Source organism: Bos grunniens, chromosome 28, assembly GCF_055505025.1.
Source record: "Bos grunniens cultivar Pamir isolate PY7600 chromosome 28, Bosgru_T2T1.0, whole genome shotgun sequence".
NCBI lineage: Eukaryota > Metazoa > Chordata > Mammalia > Artiodactyla > Bovidae > Bos > Bos grunniens.
The window spans coordinates 10,212,417-10,237,959 of record NC_141192.1 but is presented as its reverse complement, the minus strand read 5'-3'; the positions used below and the strand labels follow the sequence as shown (position 1 = coordinate 10,237,959).

Genomic DNA, 25,543 nt, shown 5'->3' with positions numbered 1-25,543 from the left:
GTCTCTTAAGTCTCCTGTATTGGCAGGCGGCTTCTTTACCACTAGCGCCACCTGGGAAGCCCCAGAGGTAAGGCAGGACAGGGTGAACAGACAGGACTGGCTGAAGTGAAGTGGCGTCGTTTAGTGTGTCCGACACTTTGCGACCCTGTGGGCTGTAGCCGACCAGGCTTCTCTGTCTATGGGATTTTCCAGGCAAGAATACTGGAGTGGGTTTTTGAATAATTTCAGCAGGCTCTGGGGTATAGGAGCTGTCTCTAGTTCTCTATACCCGGCACTGGGGTGATGAGGGCAGATGGACAGACTGAGGAGTACAAAAACCAGATAAACGAGGTGGTTGGGGTATGGGCTTTGCATTGATTGGTTTGCATTTGAAAGGTGCACTTGCAGCTGGGTCCTTTGCTAGCTCTAGGAAATGGCTAGATCTTGGAGGGGCAGTATTTGAAGGACCAGCAAGATCCCAGATGTCAAAACTTCAAAACATACAGGAAATAAAAAGACACGACTTGTATGTGTGGACAGAGGAAACTTGTAAAGTCGAGTGACATAGTTCAGGCTGGTTTGGGGAGTGAGAGAGAGGAGGAGACTGTGGCATGATTGACTTTGGAGATGACTAGGGCCACAGCAGGGAGAACAGAGATATGAGGTGCCTTCCGCTGGCTAGCATTCTGATCTTCAGCATTTCACAACCATCTGCCCCATTCATTAGACAGACTTTAAAAAAATTGAGATAAAATTCACACACCATAAAATTCATCCTTTCAAAGTATGCAGTTCAGTGGTTTCTAGTATACTCACAAAGTCGCCCCACCATTACCACTCTCCAATCCTAGAACATTTTCATCCCCAGAGAAGGAAACTCTGTGCCCACTGGCAGTTACTCACCCCCTCCCACTATATCCCTGGAAATAATCTAATTTCTAATCTAATTTCTGTCTCTATGGATTTGCCTGTTACAGGCAATTCATATAAATAGAATCATGTATTATGTGGTCTTTTGTGTCTGACTTCTTTCATTTAGTGTATCTTCATGTTGTAGCATGGATCAGTCATTCATTCTTTTTTATGACAATAAAATTCTAATGTGTTCTATACCACACATTTGTTTTTCTGTTTATCAGATGATGGCCATTTGGGTTGTTTCTATTTTTTGGCTGTTACAGATAATGTTGCTCTGAGCATTTGTGTATGTTTTTGTGAATATGGATTTTCAATTCTCTTGGATATGTATCCAGGAGTGGAATTTCTGAGTCTTATGATAACTCTATGTTTAACACTTTGAGAAACTGCCATTCTGTTTTCCAAAGTGACCATACCATTTACATTTCTACAAGCAATGTGTAAGTGTGCCAATGTCTTCACATCCTTGTTAGCACTCGTTTTTGGTGTTTTGTTTAATATCCATCCTAATGAAATGCTATCTTATTGTGATTTTGATTTGCATCTACCTAACACTTGCCACGAAAATACTGAGGATTGTAAGAAGCTACTATGAACGATTATAGTCCAACAAATGAGATAACCTAGAAGAAATGAATCACTTTCAAAAACGTACAACTGAACAGACCAATTACTAATAAGAATGTTGAATCAGTAATAAAAAAATCTGCCAACATAGAAGAGTCCAGGACCAGATGGCTTCACTGATGGATTCTACTGAACATCTAAAAAAGAATGAACACAAATCCTTCTCAAAATATTCCAAAACATTGAAGAGGAGGGGAGGCCAGCATCATCCTCATACCAAAGCCAGACAGAGACAGTATAAGCAAAGAGAGTTACAAGCCACTATCCTTGATACACATAAATGCACAAGAATCCTGTAATATTTTGCTACAAAATATTTGAACATTTGGAAAGGCCCGGTGGAAGAAACGGCAAGTGGTTTGGGAAAGCTGAGTAGGAAAGGGGAAGGTGGAGAAGGGCGTCCCAGCAGAGGGAACAGCACTGAGCAACAGTGGGGTCCTTGTGTTCTTGGAACACGGTACATGGTTTTAAAAAAACTTATTTATTGCTGCGCTGGGCCTCGTGGCTGTGCGTGGGCTTCCTCTAGTTGTGGCGAGAGGGGGCTGCGCTTTAGCTGAGGTGCTCAGGCTTCCTGCGGTGGCTTTTCTTGTGGAGCACGGACTCTAGACACACAGGCTTCAGTAGTTGCAGCACACGGGCTCAGTGGTTGTGGCTTGTGGGATCTAGAGTGAAGGCTGTGTAACTGTGGCACCTGGGCTTGGTTGCTCTGTGGTATGTGCAGTCTTCCCAGACCAGAGATCAAACCTGTGTCCCCTGCATTGACAGATGGACTCTTAACCACTGGACCACCAGGGAAGCCAGCACATGTTTTGATGTGCCTGCAGCCTGGGCTTCATGTTGGGTAATGATGGAAATAAGGCTAAAAAGGTAAAACCTTAGGCAAGACCTAAGAAAAATTTGTTCATATAAATTTGGAATGGATGGAGAGATAGGTGGAAAAAGAAGGCAGGACAAAAGTTTATAGTGAAAAAAAAAGTGAACAATCACAGAGTAAAGTCACATGAGCTACAGTGTTCTGGGGAAGGAGCCCTGGGCTGGGAGCCCTGTTCCAGAGTGAAGTCACACGAGCCACAGTGTTCTGGGGAAGGAGCACTGGGCTGGGAGCCCTGTCCTAGCTCTGCTTCCTAGTGTATGACCTCGAGCAAGTTCTCATTCTGCTCTGTTGCTCAGTCTCTTCATTTGTAAAATGAGGGTGAGCATGGAGAGTTGAGGCTTGTTGGGAGGGTGAAATGAGAGAGAGGAACCCAGGTGCTCTCTAAGCTGTGAAGGGCTGTCACTCATGGAGCGTTCCTTTTTTGTACCTACACCCTGAGATGGAAAGTTACGGGCTGGGCTGGTGTTTAGCTGGGGATGGAGGGTGGAAATCATTTGGTGCAAGTGCTGCCTGTTTGCTAATTAATGGGCTGTGTGGCACCTGAAAATGGGAAAACCGACCCTAAACAGAGAAAAGATGTGATAATTCAGGCCCATGATTCCAGTTCCCTCATTTTATGCTTTCTTAAAGAATGATGAGCTTAACTCTGAAGCTGTCATTCAAATCCAGCAAAGCCATTCTGCACTCAATTAACTTAATATGAACGCTATAGTGGGCCATTAATCTACTGGGAGCAGCAGTTTTTGATAAAACACCTAAATTAAATTCTCCAAGTTAGGAAAAAAAGAGGGAATTGTTCCCTTTAGTATCACTTGAATACAGAGTTAGTTATTCAGTTCAAACAGCAGAGCAGGCTCTGACTTCTAAGAAGCTCTGAATATATCAGGCAGAAATTCGCTCAATAGTTTCTCAGCAGGAATTTGTAGGACTGTGAGTTAGGTAACATCTAGTTGCCCAGAGATTTTTAGATGAGCCAGTCTGACTTGGCTAATGGTATCGCTTATAAAAATTGGGACAGTGTTACAGTTAACCCCTCCCCTTCCTCTTTGAGCTTTATGATCCCAGTTGTGGCCCCTAACCCACAATCTACATCCTCGTGTCAACACTTTGTGGGATTGTGGTCAGAGCTGAGTGAGAAAACGTGTGCTCAAGTCTACTAGGGAATCCAGTTGTCTGGGTTCTGTTCTCTTCCCTCATAGAAGGGCATGTGCTCTGGAGTCTGGGTTTAAACACAGGGATTCTAGGAGACTCCCCAGGGATTCAATGGCTAAGACTTTAAGCTTCCAGTGCAGGGGGCCTGGGTTTGATCAGGGAACTCAATCCCACAGGCTGCAACTTAGAATTTGCATTGCCACAACTAAAGATCCTGCGTATTGCAACGAAGATCAATAACCCCATGTGCCGCAACTAAGCTCCGGTGCAGCCAGAGAAAGAAAGTCAGTGATTCTAAACTGCTGTGCACTTGACCCAGGTAGAACCCGGGGGCTTGTGGAAAGGGGATATGGTCTGGAGATGGGATGGGGCAGAGAATTTGGGGTTTGAAGGACAGCTGAAGAATAGCAAGAAAAATTTTTTTCTCTCCACTGATGGGATGGAAAACTGTGGAGTTGCTCCTTGGGCAACTGCTCCTCAAACTCCAGGTGCCATATATTTTTGGTTTTACAGCTCAGAATAATGCCAGCCCGAGCCCCCCACATGCCCGATTCACGTCCTGCCTAGGGTTCTCTCTCCTCCTGATTGCTCAAGAATCCCTGGGGAGCACTCTGGTCTTAAGGAACCCCTGATGTTGCCCCTGGTGGCCAGACGGGGTCACTGTTGGCAGCCATCAGGATTGTAAGCCAAGCAAGGATGATTGACAGCTGACCTCAGAAGCCTCTGAGTCCAGGTAGAGAGAGCCCTAGACAGAGATTTCTTGTTTAGCTGTGGGTGAACCTCACTGGATTTCTCTGAGGCTCATCAGGGTTCATTGCCTCGGTGACAAACCCATTCTTCCCCAGGTTATGGCTGTTCCCCAGGCTACCAGAGGCCTGAATGTATATCCTCCAACATCTGGACCACATGTTTCTCTTTCTTAGGGGTCAGGAAACATTCCCCATTTCCCTGACAAGGGCTTCTGACTCTATGCAGCCCCCCATCTTACACCACTTCCCCACCTCCACCCCGCTGTGCCTTAATGAGACTGGACCCTTTCTAAAGGTTGTATTCCAGTCCCCCTATCTCACAGCAAAGACAATAATATTTAATGAACTCTTGCCACGTGCCAGGAATTGTCCAAGCCCCGTCTATATACACTCTCATCGATGTCTCAAAGCAACCCTGTGAGGCCCTCATTTTACAGATGAGGAAATAAAGTAGAGCCAAGGTAATTCAAGTTGCCTAAGGTTCCCATGAAGCATAAGATGGAGCCGAATTTAAACACATCTACACACATACACAACTTGAATATTTATTGGTGCCTTTTCATGTATATAGGATTATTCACTAATTTTCAGAGACATTATGCTATTCACCCAAGGGCTTACTACAAATTGATAATGCTTTGAAGCATTTGGTTTCTCTGCAGGCTCTAACTGGCTCATCTGAATTCTATTCAGCACTGAGTCTTTTCTGTCTGGGCAGAAGTAGGGAGAATGGTAGTTAAGTGCTCTAGAAATAGGTTTCATAATGAGTGGCAACTGGTGATCTTCTAAGACCTCATGCTCCCTGGACCTTCCCCCGTGAATCCCATAGGCACCTCTACCTCCACTCGTTCAAAACCCAATGCTCCTCTTCCCCCACCTGCTTCATCACCTGGCTGTCAAAGGCGGAAACTTGGCTGTCATTCTGGTCTCTTTTCTGCTCACTACTAATCCCCAAACCTACCAAGTTATAAAGATTCAACCTCCTCAATATTCTTGGAATCTACACCCCTTCTCCTCATCATCCTGACCATGTCTTAACTTTGACCCCATTTCTCTTTGTCTAGCTTTCTGTTTTGCAAACATTCATGCTTGTTCCTGTCAAGTTCATTCCCAGCAATGTAGCTAAGTCAGTCTTTGAAAAGTTCCAACAGCATCCTGCTTTCCTGCTTAAAGCCTTTCAGTGGCTTTCATCACTCTTTGGTAAAGTACTGAAATTGATTAGTCAGTGTTTTTGGGTTTCCTAAATGGCCTTATCTCTTTCTGCATCTTTACCTCTTGCTCCCTCCCCACAAGAGCTTCCTTCCAGCCATTCTGTAAGAAATGTTCCAACTCCCTTTTGCCTCTGGGCCTCTGCTCCTGAGCTTCCTCTGCTAGAACAGCCCCTCCTTGGCCTCTCTTGTTTGAATCCCTTGAGTCCACCAGGCATTAACTTAGATGCCCTCCAGAGAATTTCTCTGCTCTCTCTGGCTCCCCAGCACCCTGTCCATACCGCACAGCTCCATGCACCATTAGCTGTTGTGTTCCCCCTTCAAGGCAGTGAACTCTCCGAGGATGGGGACTGTGTCTTGCTCATTGCTGTTTTTACATCCCCTAGCAGCAGCCAGGCTGCCAGCCGACAGGGTGACCTCATGAAAAATTAGGAAAAAGTGCCCGCTTTTCAAGTTGCTGCACTGGCATCTACCAGGAAGCTGTCACAACATCTGTACATACTGATGGTGATCATGGGTGACTGTGCCCCCTGGAGTTGTGCAATGCACAGCTCCTGCTTGTGCAACGTGGAGCTGGCACAAGGGAGGCACTGTACACGTGTGCTAAATAAATGTGTTTTTTGTGCCCAAATGTGTTACTTAAAGTGTTAAAAATCCTGCCGCTTGCACTGACTAGCCTGGCCACGTTTCTGGAGCTGTGTAACTGCTCACAGATATGCTTCCAAGAGGAAACCCAGCTCCTGCCATTTCTCTTCAGCGTGGGAGAACTGAGCAGGAGTCTTGAGCAGAGGCTTGGACGTGATTCCAGAGCAGCCCGGAAGTTCGATCCCTGGGTTGGGAAGATCCCCTGGAGAAGGTCACGGCAACCCACTCCAGTATTCCTGTCTGGAGAAGCCCACGGACAGAGGAGCCTGGCGGGCTACAGTCCATGGGGTTGCAAAGAGTCGGACACGACTAAATGATTTAGTAAACACACACATGGGATGAAAGAGGGGGTGGTCTCCATTTTCCACGGAGGGAAAACTAAGACCTAGGGAGATGAAAACGTGTCATGGGCTAGACAGAGAGTCAGGAGCAAAGCCAGGCAGAACGCTCAGCTCCCCTCCCGGCCTGGGGCAGCTGAAACTCCCAGATCCAACAAGAGTGGGGCTGGACTCCTAGGACTGGGGGTCTCGGTGTCTTTTAAGCATGAGGGCTGCAGGCCGGCAGTCCTGGAAGGTGGTGTCTCAGTTCTGAGTGGTGGCCCCAGGCCGGGCAGGTGTGGGTACATCCTTGTGATAGGAGGGCAAAGCTGGAAGGGGCCTTTCCCCCTGATCTGCAGGTAAGAGAACTGAGGGGTGGTTGGGGGCACACACAGCTGGGTACATTTCTAGCTAATGGCAGCACCTGCTGTGCTCTGGCCTCTTCATTCTAAGCCCAGTGCTCCCCAAGCCAGAATGTTACAGAATGGTTTATTATTTTTTTTTTAATTTTAAATTGTGGTAGGGGCCTTCCCTGGTGGTTTAGTGGGTAAGACTCCGAGCTCCCAATGGAGGGGGCACAGGTTTGACCCCTGCTGGGGAACTAAGATCCTGCATCCTACAGGCCACATGGCAAGGCCAAAAAGAAGGTAAAAAAACCCCAGCAAATGCATGGTGGTTTTGAACTGTGGTGTTGGAAAAGACTCTTGAGAGTCCCTTGGACTGCAAGGAGATCCAATCTGTCCATCCTAAAGGAGATCAGTCCTGATTATTCATTGGAAGGACTGCTGCTGAAGCTGAAATTCCGATACTTTGGCCACCTGATGCGAAGAACCGATTCATTGGAAAAGACTCTGATGCTGGGAAAAATTGAAGGTGGGAGAAGAAGGGGACGGCAGAGGATGAAATGGTTGGATGGCATCACCCACGCAATGGACATGAGTTTGACAAAAGGCTCTGGGAGTTGGTGAAGGACAGGGAGGCCTGGCGTGCTGAAGTCCATGGGGTTGCAAAGAGTCAGACACAACTGAGCAACTGAACTGAACTGATACAGCTTCAGACTGACCATTTTAACTACTTGTAAGGGTATAGTTCAGTGACACTGAGCACATTCATGGTGCTTTGCTACCGTCACTGCTGCCCACCTCCAGAGATTTGCTTTCTTCCCACATTGAAACTCTGGCCCATGAAACAATAACCTCTCATTTCACCCCGCCGCTAGCCCCTGGCGGCCACCACTTTCTACTCTGTGAATGTAGCTACTCTAAGTGCAATCCGTGGAGTATAAATGAAATCATACAACGCTTTTCCTTTTGTGTCTGCTTATTCGCTTAGCATTAACATCTTTAAGTTTCAACCACGTTGTCGTTTATGTCAGAATTTCCTCCCTTTTTAAGACTCAACAATATTCCTTTTATGTATATACTGTGTTTTGTTTATCTGTGTATCCATTGATGGACATTTGTGTTATTTCCATGTCTTGGCTATTGTGAACCATGCTGTTATGAACATGGGTGTGCAAATATTTGTTTGAATTCATGCTTTCAACTCTTTTGGGTATACATCTAGCATTGGCCTTGCTGGACCATATGTAATTGTGCATTTAATTTTTTTAATGGAATTGCTGTACTATTTTCCACAGAAGCTACACCATTTCACAGTCCCACCAACATTGCATAAGGGTTTCAATTTCCCCATATTCTTGCCAGCACTTGTTATTATCATATTTCTTTTAATTTAAAAACAATAGCTATCCAGATAGGTGTGAAGAGGTATCTCTTTGTGGCTGGTCCATTTTTCAGACTATAAATTCAGCTTTTCTTCTGGTCTTCAGTGTTTTCCTGTTGTTCAGCTGTATTTACATTATTTCTGAGAGACGAGGTTCACTCTCCCCTTTAACAGATGGAGAAAGGAGACCTTGGAACCCACCTGAGAAGTGGGAATGGCTATGATCCCCCTTTGTTCTGCGTGCAGTGCAGGCCCTTGCTGTGCCTGCTGAACAGGCCCGTGCGAGGTCATCCTGGACTGGAACTCGGGCCGTAGGAGAAAGCGAAGCTGACTTGGTTGGGGCCCCACCTCTGCAGTGGGGTCCTCTGGAGTATGAGACCGTCTGATACTTGCTGCCTCAGGGCCAAAGGTGCTTGTGGTTGTTTTTACTGGGATAGAAGAAAAAAGATTTGAGTTCTGGCTGAGGGTTTCCATGGCAGATTCACATGATTACAGTTTGAATCTATCCCAGATTCAGAGAAGGAACAGAAGCAACCTTTGAAGATTTCAGAGCTTCCTTTAGGGTAAGATGGGAGTTCCCTGAGGTCCAGTGGTTAGGACTCGGCGCTTTCACTGCCCTGGCTGGAGAACTAAGGTCCCACAAGCTGCTTGTAAACAGACCCAGAATCCGTGCCACTGAGCATCAAGGGTGCCCCCTCCTGGACTGACTGAGAACTGCTTATGTCTGCATTTTGACGGTGCTAATGCCCCCGGCAAGAATACACAGAAGAACTGTACAAAAAAAGATCTTCACGACCCAGATAATCACGATGGTGTGATCACTGACCTAGAGCCAGACATCCTGGAATGTGAAGTCAAGTGGACCTTAGAAAGCATCACTATGAACAAAGCTAGTGGAGGTGATGGAATTCCAGTTGAGCTATTTCAAATCCTGAAAGATGATGCTGTGAAAGTGCTGCACTCAATATGCCAGCAAATTTGGAAAACTCAGCAGTGGCCACAGGACTGGAAAAGGTCAGTTTTCATTCCAATCCCAAAGAAAGGCAATGCCAAAGAATGCTTAAACTACCTCACAATTGCACTCATCTCACATGCTAGTAAAGTAATGCTCAAAATTTTCCAAGCCAGGCTTCAGCAATATGTGAACCGTGAACTTCCAGTTGTTCAAGCTGGTTTTAGAAAAGGCAGAGGACCCAGAGATCAAATTGCCAACATCCGCCGGATCATGGAAAAAGCAAGAGAGTTCCAGAAAAACATCTATTTCTGTTTTATTGAGTATGCCAAAGCCTTTGACTGTGTGGATCACAATAAACTGTGGAAAATTCTGAAGGCGATGGGAATACCAGATCACCTGACCTGCCTCTTCAGAAATCTATATGCAGGTCAGGAAGCAGCAGTTAGAACTGGACATGGAACAACAGACTGGTTCCAAATAGGAAAAGGAGTACATCAAGGCTGACAAGTACATCAAGGTGACAAGTATATTGTCACCCTGCTTATTTAACTTATATGCAGAGTACATCACAAGCACAAGCTGGAATCATATGCAGATGACACCACCCTTATGGCAGAAAGTGAAGTGGAACTAAAAAGCCTCTTGATGAAGGTGAAAGAGGAGAGTGAAAAAGTTGGCTTTAAACTCAACATTCAGAAAACGAAGATCATGGCATCTCGTCCCATCACTTCATGGGAAATAGATGGGGAAACAGTGGAAACAGGGTCAGACTTTGTTTTTGGGGCTCCAAAATCACTGCAGATGGTGACTGCAGCCATGAAATTAAAAGACACTTACTCTTGGAAGGAAAGTTATGACCAACCTAGATAGCATATTCAAAAGCAGAGACATTACTTTGCCAACAAAGGTCCGTTTAGTCAAGGCTATGGTTTTTCCTGTGGTCATGTATGGATGTGAGAATTGGACTGTGAAGAAAGCTGAGTGCCGAAGAATTGATGCTTTTGAACTGTAGTGTTGGAGAAGACTCTTGAGAGTCCCTTGGACTGCAAGGAGATCCAACCAGTCCATTCTGAAGGAGATCAGCCCTGGGATTTCTTTGGAGGGAATGATGCTGAAGCTGAAACTCCAGTACTTTGGCCTCCTCATGCGAAGAGTTGACTCATTGGAAAAGACTCTGATGCTGGGAGGGATTGGGGGCAGGAGGAGAAGGGGACGACAGAGGATGAGATGGCTGGATGGCATCACTGACTCGATGGATGTGAGTCTGAGTGAACTCCGGGAGTTGGTGATGGACAGGGAGGCCTGGCGTGCTGCGATTCATGGGGTCACAAAGAGTCGGACATGACTAAGCGACTGAACTGAACTGAGCTGAATGCCACCCACTCCAGTATTCTTGGAGAATTTCATGGACCGAGGAGACTGACAGGCTACAGTCCATGGGATGGCAAAAGTCGCAAAGACATGACTGAGCGCCGAAAACTTTCACCTTTTTCACTTCCGATGAAAATAAAATCTTTAGCTAACACCATGGTGCTCAAAATGTACCTGGTACAGTTATAAGTGATATATATTAGTTTCATAGTAACTTCATAACAACTTTATGAGGTAGGGACCGTTATTATGTCCATTTTACTTTTGACAAAATGGAGGCCCAGGTTGATTAACTAACTTGTCCGCTGTTACACAGCTGGTAGATGAAGTTGAGATCTGAACCCAGGCAGCGTGGCTCCAGAATCAGGCTTTGAGAAATTTGAAGAAAAGATCAAGGTCAGAGGCCTGATTTAGTATAAGACATTGCTTTTCCAAAGCACTTCATCGTTTAGAGTGTTTTATATGTTTCATTTAATCTTTATAATAACTCAGTGAGGCAGACACTCACATCATTCTTATTTTGACGGAGGTAAACACTGAGGCCTGGAGGCATTCAGGGACTTTCAGAAGAAAGCTGGCATAGAGTGTTGATGAAGGTTGGAGAAAAGGGATCCTAGGCACTGTTGGCGAGGTATAAATTGATGCAGCCACTATGGCAAACGTTATGGAGATTCCTCAAAAAAATTAAAAATAAAGCTAACGTATGACCCAGCAATCTTCCTTCTCAGTATATATCGAAAGGAAATAAAATCAGGCTATTAAAGCGATATCTGTACTCTCATGTTTACTGCAACATTATTCACAGTAGTAGCCAAGCTACAGAGACAACATAAGCATATGTCAACGGATGAATAAAGACCACACACACACACACATATGTATATATACACACATATACATACATGGACCTTTAGAGGTTATGCTAAGTGAAAAAAAAGACAAAGGAAAATACTACACAATTTCACTTATATGTGAAATCTAAAAATGTCAAACCCATAGAAACAAAGAGTAAAATGGTGGTTTCCAGGGCTTGGTGGCAGGAGTGGCGGGGTGAGGAGGAGTTAGAAGTTGATCAGAAGGTACAAAGTTAGAAGGTGAATAAATTCTGGGGATGCTTCCCTGGTGGCTCAGAGGTTAAAGCGTCTGCTTGCAATGCAGGAGACCTGGGTTCGATCCCTGGGTTGGGAAGATCCCCTGGAGAAGGAATTGGCAACCTACTCCAGTATTCTTGCCTGGAGAAGAATCCCATAGACGGAGGAGCCTGGTGGGCTACAGTCCATGGGGTCACAAAGAGTCGGACACGACTGAGTGACTTAACTTTCGATTCACAGCTTAGTGACTGTAGTCAACAATAATGTGTTATATCCTTCTAAGTTGCCTAGAATGAAAGTGAAAAAGTGAGTCACTCAGTGGTGTCTGACTCTTTGGGACCCCATGGACTGTAGCTCACCAGGCTCTTCTGTCCATGGAATTCTCCAGGCAAGAATACTGGAATGGGTAGCCATTCCCTTCTCCAGGGGTCTTCCCAACCCAGGGATCCAACCCAGGTCTCCCACATTGCAGGCAGGTTCCTTACCATCTGAGCCACCAGGGATCTCAAATGTTCTTGCCACAAAAAAGAAATGGTAACTATGTGACTGATGAATGAGTTAGCCAATGCTATGGTGATCATCATTTTGCAATATATTAAGTATCTCAACATCAGCACATAGAACACTTTAAGCTTATTTGTGTACATCAATTATATGTCAAAAAAAAAGAAAGAAACACAAGAAGAGAAAAAGACCCCAGAAGCCCTCCTGGAGCTGCTGCTGACCCTGATCCCACATCAGTCTCTCTCCATAATCGAGGCTGGGCGGCAGGGCTGGCTTCCTGCTTGCAGCCTCGGCTGTGTCGTCACCTCTGAGTACCCTCTGTCCTGCTGCCTGGCATTTCTGAGCTGATCTGGCTGCATGTCCATCACAGCTGGTTTGAGTTGGTGGACACCTCTGCACAGAGGGGAGTTTGCAGAATGGTGGGGAGCTTGGTGGCCCTTGAACAAAGGGCAGGGAGAAGCTCAGAGGCCCATTGGGCTGGGAAAGAAAGTGGGTGGAAGGGGTGCTCCTTAAGGGCCAAGGGATTTGCCTTTTGTCCTGCAGGTACTGGGAGCCACTGAAGGCTTCTGAGGAAGACAATGGCAAAACCAGGGCTGGACTTTGGGAGGCTGCATTTAGTCCCTGTGTGACCCACGGCCTGTGTCCTCCCCTAGCTGAGTTCCCAAAGCCTGTCTTCCTACTTTGCATGTGACATCCTTCTATCACTGACTGTGGCTATCTCTCAAGGGCTGTCAACTCTCAAAGATCACTGGCCCCTGAAGAGATTTTGTTGTTTAATCTCCAAGTCATGTCTGACTCTTTTGCGACCTATGGACTGTAGCCCACCAGGCTCCTCTGTCCATTGTATTTCCCAGTCAAGAATACTGGAGTGCGTTGCCATTTCCTTCTCCAGGGGATCTTCCCAACCCAGGGATCAAACCTGTGTTAGCAGGTGGATTCTTTACTACTGAGCCACCAGGGAAGCCCTCCTTGTGGGGCAGAAGTATCTGTGTTCTGTCTGTAGTCTAGTGACTGAAAAGCCCATGCTGGGAAACTGTGGTGGCAGGTATTGTGGTGTTCTTAGTACCAGGAACTGAAATTAGGTTTTTTCTCCACCCCCCGCCCCCACCCTGCCCCCTGCCTCTTCTGGATTCCTCCCTCTTCTTTCCCTGGAAAAACTCCTGTTGATCTTTCCAGACCCAGTGGGGTGCTCGGTCTCCTGTGGTGGCTCCTGACTCCCTCACAGAATGTGAGTGCTGCAGCCCCTAAACTCCAAGACTTGTTGAGTCTCTGTTCTCCTTATGTTACAGATATTTATTTGTCTTATTCTCCCAGCTACGCTCTGACTGTCATGAGGGACTGGTCTTGTCTTTGCTCTCTCTATATTCAGCCCAGAGCCTGGCAGGGTTAAATACTTAATGGGGTGCAGTCGTTCAAGCATATGTATCACCTGCTGACTGACGCATATGTATGCTAGGCACTGGAATGCAGAAATGAATAGACCAAAGAAAATTCCCCTCCCGCCACCCTGGCACTCTCAGTCTATGTGACCTCCACTTCTATAAATACTTTCTGAGGGACAGACTTCCCGCAGCCTTCCTCAGATCTGGGAGATGTTGTGTTTCGAGAATGGACTTTGACCACTTGAAGAGGAGAAGCTCTTTCTTTAAGGATGAGGACCATTTGCCTTGTATCCTGCAAATGCCAAAAGAACACAGGTCTCTGGCATTGGTAGGTTGTAGTTGCGTGCTATGCAGGTATTGGATGGACTTTGGAGTAGATTTGGACTTTGGGTAAGATTTTTCTTAAGGCTTGGGCCAAGGCAATCGCTGGACCTGTGCAATGAGAACACTGCCAGTTCCAAGACTTCTCTACAAAAGGACTGGATGGGGCCTGACTTGATGCAGTCAGACTACAAAATAATCAGTTTTAATTCTAGACCGTGCTTCAGAGGTCTTACTCGCTCTGTGCACTTTCCCAGCTCCAGGACTTCCTTTTGAGTTTTAGAAGCAGCAACTTGCAGATGTCCAACCTGCCTAGAGAAATACGAAAAGACATGCTGGTGAAAGGGGCGTCGTGGCAGACGTGGTGGCTCTGCGGGGACAGTTACTGAAGCGCCTTCTTCCCGCCCTCCAACACACTCACCCACCAGCTGTCAAGGCCTCAGGAAACGGAAGAGAAAGGGAACGGGAACCGGGACTCCAGAGTTTCCCATAACTCATCCTCTGGTAGCAGGGAGTATAGGTCCCTGCCAGGCTTGCCCACTGACCCATCCAGGCAAAGCAATGTCCTTCTTGGGAACTCAGTTTCCACATGAGTAACATGAGGAGGGATGAGTAACGGGATGGCCTTAAGGGCTCTTGTGGCTTTTTGTAGGAAATAGCAGGGGCTCTGGTACCGGATACACCTGATTTTATTTATATTTTTATTGATTTATTTTTTAAAATTTTGGCTCCACTGAGTCTTCATTGTGGCATGCAGTCCTTTTCTCTAGTTGGGGTGTGGGCTTAGTGGCTCCATGGCAGGTGGGATCTTAGTTCCCTGACCGGGGATCGGACTCCCATCCCCTGCACTGGAAGGCAGATTCTTAACCACTGGACCACCAGGGAAGTCCCTGAAAATACCCGATTTTAAAGCTTGGGAAGTGGGCACAGTGGTGAACACGCTCTCTCTTCCTTTCCAGTACGTCGATCCAAGGCGGCTGACGAGGAGAGGAGCCGCCGAGCCCAGCGCGCCCGGGACGAGTACCAGCGTCACTCGCTCCGCGCCATCCAGAAGGGCACCGTTGCCGGACTCAGCTCCAGGTTCCGAGAGCTCGGCCAGAGCCACGAGCAGGAGGCGAGACTCCACCACCACCTCCCAGGCCCGGGGCCGCTTTCACCCCTGGCCGTGCCTGGCAGGTGGGTCGTGGTGTTGTTTGAGACCTTTGATTATGGCCAACATGCCCTTAATAAGAAATCTTGAAGACATTAATTTTATACTCGGGCAACTATTATCTACAACAGAGATTCCCCAAAGTGGGACCACTGGATTAAGGGCTACATGTATTTATAGTATTGATAGTTAAGGTCAATTTATCCTCCACAGAGATGGTACCAGTGAACACTCTTATTCTTTAGCCTTGCCAGCAGTATGTTGTCAGATTTTTGTTTTTTGTGAGAAATAACATCTCAGTGAAAGTTTAAACCTGCATTTCTTCTTCTTCTTTTTTTTTTTTAAAAAACCTGCATTTCTATTTATGCATGAGGTGAAGTATTTTGTATATGTTAAAGGATTTTTGATATTTCCATACCTGTCTCTTTCCTGCCTCTTCTTTGTGTTATTGGTCTTTTTGTCATCTATTTTTTTGTTTATTGCTATTCAGTCACTAAGTCGTGTCCAACTCTTTGCAACTCCATGGACTACGGCACACCAGGCTCCTCTGTCTTCCACTATGTCCCAGAGTTTGTTTAAATTCACGTCCACTGAGTCAGTGATGCTGTCTAACCATCTCATCCTCTGCCATTCCCTTCTTTTGCCTTCAGTCTTTCCCAGCATTAGGATCATTTCCAATGAATCAGCTCTTCACATCAGGTGGCCAAAATATTGGAGCTTCAGCTTCAGCAACAGCCCTTCCAATGAATATTCAAGGCTGATCTATTTTTAGGAACTCCTAAAATATAGGAGAAAAGATTCTCTTCTTTGTGATAAAACATTTTCCCCCCTGAATCTGTCGTTGGTCTTTTGACTTTTACGATAACATTTTCTGTCGTGCAGGAATTTTTGATTTTTATGAGATCAGAGTTTCTTTTATGTTTACTGGATTTAGAGACATAGTTAGAAGTCTTCTTCCTCTTGTTCTTTTTTTTTTTTTTTTAAGGAGACAAATAATTTGTCCTTCAGGCCCAGAAGACAGAGCTGCATGGCCTGCTGCAGTCTGGCTCCAGGCTCTCTGGGTGTAGCTGTCAGCAGGGGAGACATGACGGCCACAGCGAGCCACCTTGGGTGGGGTGGGGGGACCAGGGACCAGGCAGACGGAATGGCAGACCCAGGCACCAGAAGCCGCGCATCAGCCTCTTTCCCGTCCCTGTGGCCTCACTGCCCTCAGCACTGTGGTGCCAGCACATGCTTGCCTGGCTGTACTGTGGGCAGGCACATGGTTGATGGGAGAGAGCTGCAGGGTCAGGAGCAAGGCTTCTGGCCAGGTGGCCTCTTGGAGCATCTCCCCCTAGCATTTACATTCTGGGGAATCAGATTCTCTACTTGGAAACAGAGGGACAAGAGTGAATGAACTTTCCTTGCTGTCATTTATTACCTCCTCTTGCCTTCTAAGGAGAATGAGTCTCAGAAACCAGAAGATTTTTTTCTCCCCAAGCATAGTTGTTTACTGGGGAATGCAAGTGTGAAGGAAGAGGCTGGGGGCAGGACTGTTGTTTCATAAAGAAAAAGGGACTCTGAGGTTCCTGAGAAGAGGGAAATCCTGAAGGGTGGATACAGGGCAGCAAAGCTGGTTAGAGGGGCTCTGCCTGTGGAGGTGGCTGTGGGGAGGAAGGGATTTGGAGAACAGACCCCACTGATCATTGGAGAAGGCGATGGCACCCCACTCCAGTACTCTTGCCTGGAAAATCCCATGGACGGAGGAGCCTGGTGGACTGCAGTCCATGGGGTCGCTAAGAGTCGGACACGACTGAGCGACTTCACTTTCACTTTTCAGTTTCCTGCACTGGAGAAGGAAATGGCAACCCACTCCAGTGTTTTTGCCTGGAGAATCCCAGAGACGGGGGAGCCTGGTGGGCTACCATCTCTGGGGTCGCACAGAGTCGGACACGACTGAAGCGACTTAGCAGCAGCAGCAGCAGCCCCACTGATCGTGCCTCTGAGCCGTTCAATGGAACCTCACCCTCTGTCTTTCTTGTGTGTTAGTCACTCAGTCGTGTCTGACTCTTTGTGACCCCATGGACACTGTAGCCCACAGGCTCCTCTGTCCATGGGGATTCTCCAGGCAAGAATACTGGAGTGGGTTGCCATGCCCTCCTCGAGGGGATCTTCTCAACCCAGGGATCGAACCCAGGTCTCCTGCATTACAGGAGGATTCTTTACTGTCTGAGCCACCAGGGAAGCCCTGTCTTTCTTATGGAATCATTTTTAAAATCTGCAGTGTTCAGTATTGCATGTGAGTACATGGATTCATTTTAGGGCAAGAAAAATAGGAGCTCATTCTGGGGTTTGCCAGGAAGCCCTGGGCTCATCATCCATTTTTGTTGGTGCAGAGCAAATGCAATGACTGCATAAGGGGACAGCTGATGTTTATTGTATAAGAGATAATGACAGTGGCGGTGAATTCTAAATGCCAGTGCTATTAGGTGGACCAGACAGCAATGACAGTGAGAATTTACCAGTTTTCTGTCACTCAGGTGGAAAGGCTCTAAGTTGCAGTTGTTTAAGGTGGGCCCAAAGTCTGCTCTGCTTTCAGAGCATAAATTAATACAATGGAATTTTTGAGCTTCCCTGGTGGTTCAGTGGTAAAGAATCTCCCTGCCATTGCAGGAGACGTGAGTTTGATCCTTGGGTCGGGAAGATCCCCTGAAGAAGGAAATGGCAACCCACTCCAATATTCTTGTCTGGGAAATCCCATAGACAGAGGAGCCTGGCAGGCTGCAGTTCATGGGGTCACAAAACAGTTGGGCATGACTTAGCGACTAAACAACAACCACAAATCTTGCTGCATATCCACAAACAGCCGTGCATGCTGTTATGGGGCATATGTTGTCAGACCCTTACTGGGCTTCGTGTTAGAATGGCTCCAATAAAACAGAATTTCTGTATACATCCAGGAGCCACAGTACAGACACAAAGACAAGTAGAATCTGGGCTTTTGTGGGAAAATATCAGAAAGCATGGAAGTAGTGCCCGTTCATCTCACTCTAGGGATCTTCAGACCCTCACCAGATCGCCGGTCAAAAGTCAGCCAGTGTAGCGCCTTGTTCCTGCCCCTGTCTCTTTCCTCTGTCCTTTTCCTTTTTATTTTTTGGCGGTGAAGCTCAGCCATTTTCAGAGTAGATTGAGGCTGTTCCCTGTCCTGATACTGCGTCATAAATCATGAAAGCTAGTTGGCCAAGACAGATGTCCCCTTAGATGGCGGGGGCAGGGGCAGTGGGCGGGGAGATGGGCGGGGAGATGGGGAGAGGCAAAACCAGCATCCTCTTTGGTGGGGGTTTGGGGACGGTGGAGGACACGCACATATAATGATTTTGCTGGTATTACATTAGGATCCTTCTTCATAGATTCTGCTGTTTATGCCCTGGCCTTTTCTCTCCCTCAGACATCCCCTCCTGTCCTATTTCCCACTTGCACTTGTGTGACTTTTTCTTTTTTATTTACATTAAAAGAAGTGTTGACCTTACCAGGCAACAGGCGGGATCCCAGTTCCCATACAAGGGATGAACCTGAGGGACCCCGCCCCACTCCTGGATTGGAAGCATGGAGTCTTAACCACTGGACCCCTGGGCTGCCAGGAAAGTCCCCCTCCTTTAAAAAAATTTTTTATTGGAGTATAGTAGCTTTACGAGTTATGCTAGTAGGCTTTTTTTCCCCAAAGCAAGTGATAACAGTTTTCTTTTGGGGAAAAATACGAACAGCTGGTACATTATAATCTGCAGAGAGCCCTCAAGTACTTGGATTTATTTAATCCTTTCCACAAGCTTGCGTGTGGGCACCAGGCTTGTTCACAGTGGTCTTCCCAGCTCCCTCCCCCTCCTTCCTGCCCCGCCCCTGCCCCCTCCCTCGTGACTCTCCCACGCTCTGTGGTCTCTGTCTCAGCAGGACCTGGGAGCGGCCCCTGCGCCCTGTCTCCAGAGAAGTCATAGTCCGCTGGTTTAAGGAGGAGCAGCTGCCTCGCCGAGCGGGCTTCGAGAGGAACACCAAAGCCATAGCCCCCTGGTTCCACGGTAGGCTGACTTTCCAGATCCCTGGGGCAGGTTTCCACATCTCAGCCTCCCTCTGGGGTTGGAGCAGAGTCTGAAGGACTGCTACAGTCAGGGGAGTGAGGACATTAGACTCTGCTAATTCTGCTCTGGCCCCACAAAGACTGGCGGTCTCCCAGGGCTAAGGCTCAGTGTTCCTGGGCGCCTGCGGAGAGGGCAGTGGAGAGAGGTCTGGTGTCTGCCCTTTCTGTGTTCACTGAATATGCTGAGCTCGAGGCACGGCTTTGATTTCCCCATGGCATGTGCTGGAACACTAAGTGACCTTCACAGAGATTGTTAGAGACCACGGCTTAACATCTCTGTGAGGGCATCCTGGGGTCCGCAGGCCCCAGGGCTCCGGATGTGCACTGCCCTCTCTGCTGGGAAGGGATGAATAGGACTCTTGCGCACTGCCCTCACTTCACAACCTGCTTGGCCATCAAGGGCCCCACAGAGGCATTTTTCTCTGGGAATTGTGACCCCCTTCCTTCTCCTGGGCCTCCTTATACCCAACAGGATGGAAGGGGTCCTTATGGCTCAGAAAGAAGACAGTCAACGTTTATCTGTGACCTCACTGTGTGTCCCTGGAGATTCCCTGCCTGTAACCTCTGTCTCAGTTATGTGTCCCTGTAGCCCCTGCAGAGCTTCCATTGAGACCACTGCTTGCCTTTTTATTCGTACATTATTGTAATCATGGAAGCACAAAACTAGCATCTTAGGCGCCTGGATAGTGTGTGACTCATAGTGTTGAGGTGGGGGTTTGTCAGGGCCATTGGCTGCTCTGCCAATGGAGAAGGCATGGCAGAGGTCCTCAAATTTATCTTTAGCTCTATTTTTTATCCCAGTTTTAAAAATGTAATTTTTATATTGTCACAGAGCAAACAGAAACGTGATTTAAGTCTTGCAATTCACACAACTGACTCCGTGTTCTTCTGACAGGTCTACCATAAAGCACGCAGAAAGGTCGCTAATACATGGACCAGAGCTATTTAGTGACAAAGTTTTCATTGATCTGTGACAAGAGGAAAGAAAAAGGCTCATATATGGAGGGTGGCCAGCTATCTTTGCTTGGAAAGGACTGTGTCATATTCAAAGATAATACCCTGTCCTCAGTTTTAGTGTAAACACGTCCTGTCTCTTAGGAACTGATGGTGACAGTAAACAATGGTTATTTTTTTATATATTGCCTTTGCTTAGAAAAAGGGAGGTGTTGGTTTCCACACTTTTGGTTTGATTTGTTGTTGTTTTTTAGTAGCTAAGTTGTGTCCTACTATTTGCGATGCTACGGACTGTAGCCTGCCAGGTTCCTCTGTCCATGGGATTCTCCAGGCAAGAATACTGGAGTGGGTTGCCTTTTCCTTCTCAAGAGGCTTTTTATTGATGCTTACACCTAAAATCCCAAAGTCTGGAAGTCCTGGTATGGTCCAACTTCTTTCCCATTGTAGCAATTCTCTATAGCATCTTTAGAAATAGATTTAAGGGACTAGATCTGATAGATAGAGTGCCTGATGAACTATGGACTGAGGTTCATGACATTGTACGGGAGACAGGGATCAAGACCATCCCCATGGAAAAGAAATGCAAAAAAGCAAAATGGCTGTCTGGGGAGGCCTTACAAATAGCTGTGAAAAGAAGAGAAGCGAAAAGCAAAGGAGAAAAGGAAAGATATAAGCATCTGAATGCAGAGTTCCAAAGAATAGCAAGAAGAGATAAGAAAGCTTTCCTCAGCGATCAGTGCAAAGAAATAGAGGAAAAACAACAGAATGGGAAAGACTAGAGATCTCTTCAAGATAATTAGAGATACCAAGGGAATATTTCATGCAAAGATGGGCTCGATAAAGGACAAAAATGGTATGGACCTAACAGAAGCAGAAGATATTAAGAAGAGGTGGCAAGAATACACAAAAGAACTATACAAAAAAGATCTTCATGTCCCAGATAATCACGATGGTGTGATCACTGACCTAGAGCCAGACATCCTGGAATGTGAAGTCAAGTGGGCCTTAGAAAGCATCACTATGAACAAAGCTTGTGGAGGTGATGGAATTCCAGTTGAGCTATTTCAAATCCTGAAAGATGATGCTGTGAAAGTGCTGCACTCAATATGCCAGCAAATTTGGAAAACTCAGCAGTGGCCACAGGACTGGAAAAGGTCAGTTTTTATTCCAATCTCAAAGAAAGGCAATGCCAAAGAATGCTCAAACTACCACACAATTGCACTCATCTCACATGCTAGTAAAGTAATGCTCAAAATTCTCCAAGCCAGGCTTCAGCAATATATGAACCGTGAACTTCCAGTTGTTCAAGCTGGTTTTAGAAAAGGCAAAGGAACCAGAGATCAAATTGCCAACATCTGCTGGATCATCAAAAAAGCAAGAGAGTTCCAGAAAAACATCTATTTCTTCTTTATTGACTATGCCAAAGCCTTTGACTGTGTGGATCACAATAAACTGTGGAAAATTCTGAAAGAGATGGGAATACCAGACCACCTGACTGGCCTCCTGAGAAATCTGTATGCAGGTCAAGAAGCAACAGTTAGAACTGGACATGGAACAACAGACTGGTTCCAAATAAGAAAAGGAGTACGTCAAGGCTGTATATTGTCACCCTGCTTATTTAACTTCTATGCAGAGTACATCATGAGAAACACTGGGCTGGAAGAAGCACAAGCTGGAATCAAGATTGCTGGGAGAAATATCAATAACCTCAGATATGCAGATGACACCACCCTTATGGCAGAAAGTGAAGAGGAACTAAAAAGCTTCTTGGTGAAGGTGAAAGAGGAGAGTGAAAAAGTTGGCTTAAAACTCAACATTCAGAAAACGAAGATCATGGCATCTCGTCCCATCACTTCATGGGAAATAGATGGGGAAACAGTGGAAACAGTGTCAGACTTTATTTTGGGGGGCTCCAAAATCACTGCAGATGGTGACTGCAGCCATGAAATTAAAAGACGCTTACTCCTTGGAAGGAAAGTTATGACCAACCTAGATAGCATATTCAGAAGCAGAGACATTACTTTGCCAACAAAGGTCCGTCTAGTCAAGGCTATGGTTTTTCCAGTGGTCATATATGGATGTGAGAGTTGGACTGTGAAGAAAGCTGAGTGCCGAAGAATTGATACGTTTGAACTGTGGTGTTGGAGAAGACTCTTGAGAGTCCCTTGGACTGCAAGGAGATCCAACCAGTGCATTCTGAAGGAGATCAGCCCTGGATTTTCTTTGGAAGGAATGATGCTAAAGCTGAAACTCCAGTACTTTGGCCCCCTCATGCGAAGAATTGACTCATTGGAAAAGAGTCTGATGCTGGGAGGGATTGGGGGCAGGAGGAGAAGGAGACGACAGAGGATGAGATGGCTGGATGGCATCACTGACTCAATGGACGTTAGTCTGAGTGAACTCCGGGAGTTGGTGATGGACAGGGAGGCCTGGTGTGCTGTGATTCATGGGGTTGCAAAGAGTCGGACACGACTGAGCGACTGAACTGAACTTATAGCATCTTTAGTGGGACTCCCCCTTGCTAATCTGTAGTGGAGTAGAAGCCTCCTGCCGCACAGTCAGTGTTAGGGAGTCACTGCTGCAGGTTGGCTGAGGCTCTCCTCTTGGCTGATCTTGGCCGAGCATCATCACTGGGGTGAGGGGGACTCTGCTCCGTGTAGCTCTCATGCTGCTCTTGGGACCGGCAGGCCAGCCTGGGCACGCCCTTCTCAGGAGCCAGAAAGCAAGTGGCAGCCTGCCAGGCTCTTGAAGTCTAGCCTCCACACCAGCATCCATCACTTCCACCTCGTGCCATTGGCTACAGTGTGTCACAGGGTTGAGAAGGTGGGAAAAATACTCTGCTCCCTTCGTGTGAGGAACTGCAAAGCCATGTGTCAAAGAGTGTGAAGGCAGGGAGGGGAGGAGAATTTGGGCCAATAATGCAATCGACCACAATCCTAATGTAAATCTTTTCTTTCCCTGGGGTAAGCATTCATCATTAATTTAGTTGAATTTTAGGTGCAAACTTCAGGTGTAAGAAGGACTCTTGTGACTTTGTATTTTCTTCCCTTCTGTCAAACACATATGGATGTGTTGTTGAACCGTAATCCAAACAGCAATGTGGACCGGGGGTCTGGAGATCTGGGGCCCTCTCTAGAACCTAGCAGCTCTGTGAGCTTGGGTGTGTCCTTTCAATTCCTCATCCGTGACCATAACATTGACTCCATGGGATATGTATGAAGATCAAGCCAACAAATGTGCTCTGTCCATGAGCACATAAACATGGGTGCTGATGCCTCCCGGAGTCTGAGACTCCTTCTCTGCAGAGAAAGTCTGGGAAAGTGGACTCGGAGCACAGAGCGGGAGGGGAGGAGGAGGTGGCTTCCCACTGGGACCACAGGGTTCTTGATAAAAGTCTCCTCTGTTAAAAAGAGAAAAAATGTTAAGTCATTTCTCCTTTCTCCTGTGTTCATTGTTATGTTCCTGGGTTTCTAAGAGATATTTCTGGTTATATAAAAATACTTATGAGAAAAGCTATTGCATGTAAGCTTGACTTTGGGGGAAAAAATATCTATTTTTGGACTTCAACATGTATCTGAAACTATTAAGAATATCCTCTGTCTAAATACTGCCTCAGTCAGAACCCATTTCTCCTCCTGAGCTTTACTTCTAAAAATCAGTCGCACCTGGTTCATGGCTTATTGTCTTGGCAGCAACCCACTGGCTGTCGCCAGAGGACTTGCCCTGAGGGCTTGGCAGGGACTGCGGGTGTGTGGTGAATAGTGGAGTTGGGGCTTGGGTGCTGGAGTGGGCCTCCTGATGGCCTGTCCTGCACTCAGGTGGGGTGTTCACCTCTTAACTTTTTCTGACAACCACCAGGGCAGGGCACTCCCCATCCATGTAGTCGGTGCAGCTTGTAGGGACCCAGCAGTTGAGGCTGGCTTTCTGTGCAAAGCAGAGCTCCCAAGTAGAATGGGCACTGCTTCCTACCTCCCCATGCCATGCTATGTCTTCAGGAGACACATGGAGGAGAGGATTGTTGAAGGTCCCAGAGCTGCAGGGTTCTAGGGTGGGTCCATCCCTTCAGGCCCTTTGTCCACCTTGTTCTTAACAACAGCACATCTGATTGTGTTTGAAGCATGTCCGGGGAAGGACATGGAAGTTATAGCAATCATTTTTAGTAATTATTTTGGTGGGGGGGAATGTTTGTCTTGCAAATGTGTGTGTGGTGGGGGAACAAAGCCACCAGTCCTCAATCTCCGGAGTCCCATCTGGAAAAAGGGAGATCGTTAAGCGGATTCGGGGCTGGGAGTTCTAAAGAGACACATTTCACTTCAATAGAAGAAAGATGGTTGCAGCTACTGTTGGGCAGAGGGACGGCTAGTGGACTCTTGAGATGGGTGACCAGAGGGCCTTTAAGAATGTCCGTTCTCAGCGTCTGGTATGCAGTTTGATTCTGCTGGCACTGCCCCGGGACCACCAGTCTTATTCGCCGCTCAAGCTTCCAAAGTTTTCTCAGGTTGTTGGGAGCATGGGAAAGGTTGGCCAGGGCGTGGGGTTAGGCACAAAGCGGGCACCTGGGTGGGAGTCTGTGGGCTAAGGAGTGAGGGTGTTTTCTTCCTAAACATGACTGTTGAGCTCCTTTGTTCTCATTTGTGTCTCTATTCCTGGTACTGTCTTCCGTCCAGGAACTGAGGCTCAGGCAGTGGACACCCCCTCCTGGATGGCCCTTCCAGGAGTCCTGTGGGAGATGGGGGAGCAGACACACCAGGCTGTCCTGCAGCCCCCCAAGGAGGTGGGAAGGATTGTGCCTGTGGAGGCAGAGGGTGAGAGGCAATGTGGACTCCCCCAACTGCATGCTCTGGGAGGTCACATCCTCTCCGAGCTGCACGGAACAGAAAGAGCTTGGCTGGCTGATCAGTACTGCCCGTTGGTGATCCTCCTGGCAGGCTGCTGCCATGAGGTCTTGTGTGTTTGCCTGGCTGTGTAGCTGTGCAGAGTGGTTGGATGTGCACTGTCTCAGAGGGACTCTCAACTTTTTGAGTTAGTCATGGTTGGCCTTCTACAGATAGCATCACTGATGGCCAGAAAAGCTTGAGAACTCACCCTTCTTTACCCAGTAGTAAATGTGGGAGCTGGGATTGGCTCTGGCTCCGTTTTTGTTCCTCCATTCTGGTGGCTCCTTGAATATACAGCTGGCCAGGGAGGGAGACAGGGGCAAAAAAGTGCTCCTCTGGATTCACAGTCGCTTTACTGTATATTCACTTGAAGTTCTTTCATGCATGGCTCGAGTCCTTTTATTTTATTTAGCTTTGGCTGCACTGGGTCTTTGTTGAGGCACTTGGGGTTATTTGCTCTGAGGCAGGTGGCATCTTATTAGTAGTTCCCCGACCAGGGATTGAACCTGCATCCTCTGCATTAGAAGGCAGATTCTTAACCACTGAACCACCAGGGAAATCCCCTTGAGTTCTTTATTTTAAATCTCACCCCTTCTCATTCCTTGGACTTTCCAGAGCAGAGCTGCCTCTAGT

At 47.1% G+C, this 25,543-nt stretch overlaps 1 protein-coding gene across 2 annotated transcripts in view; it reads left to right on the top strand.

The window, feature by feature from the left end:
- SH2D4B (SH2 domain containing 4B) overlaps positions 1-25,543 on the top strand; it is an 83,175-nt gene that overhangs the window by 40,616 nt on the left and 17,016 nt on the right. The window contains exons 5-6 of one of the 2 annotated variants that reach the window (XM_086381689.1): positions 14,778-14,994; positions 18,896-19,020. In XM_086381689.1, the coding sequence (XP_086237815.1) occupies positions 14,778-14,994; positions 18,896-19,020 (342 nt within the window). Of the gene's footprint in view, positions 1-14,777; positions 14,995-18,892; positions 19,021-25,543 lie in introns of both variants that reach the window. The other variant, XM_086381688.1, reaches the window with a different exon arrangement.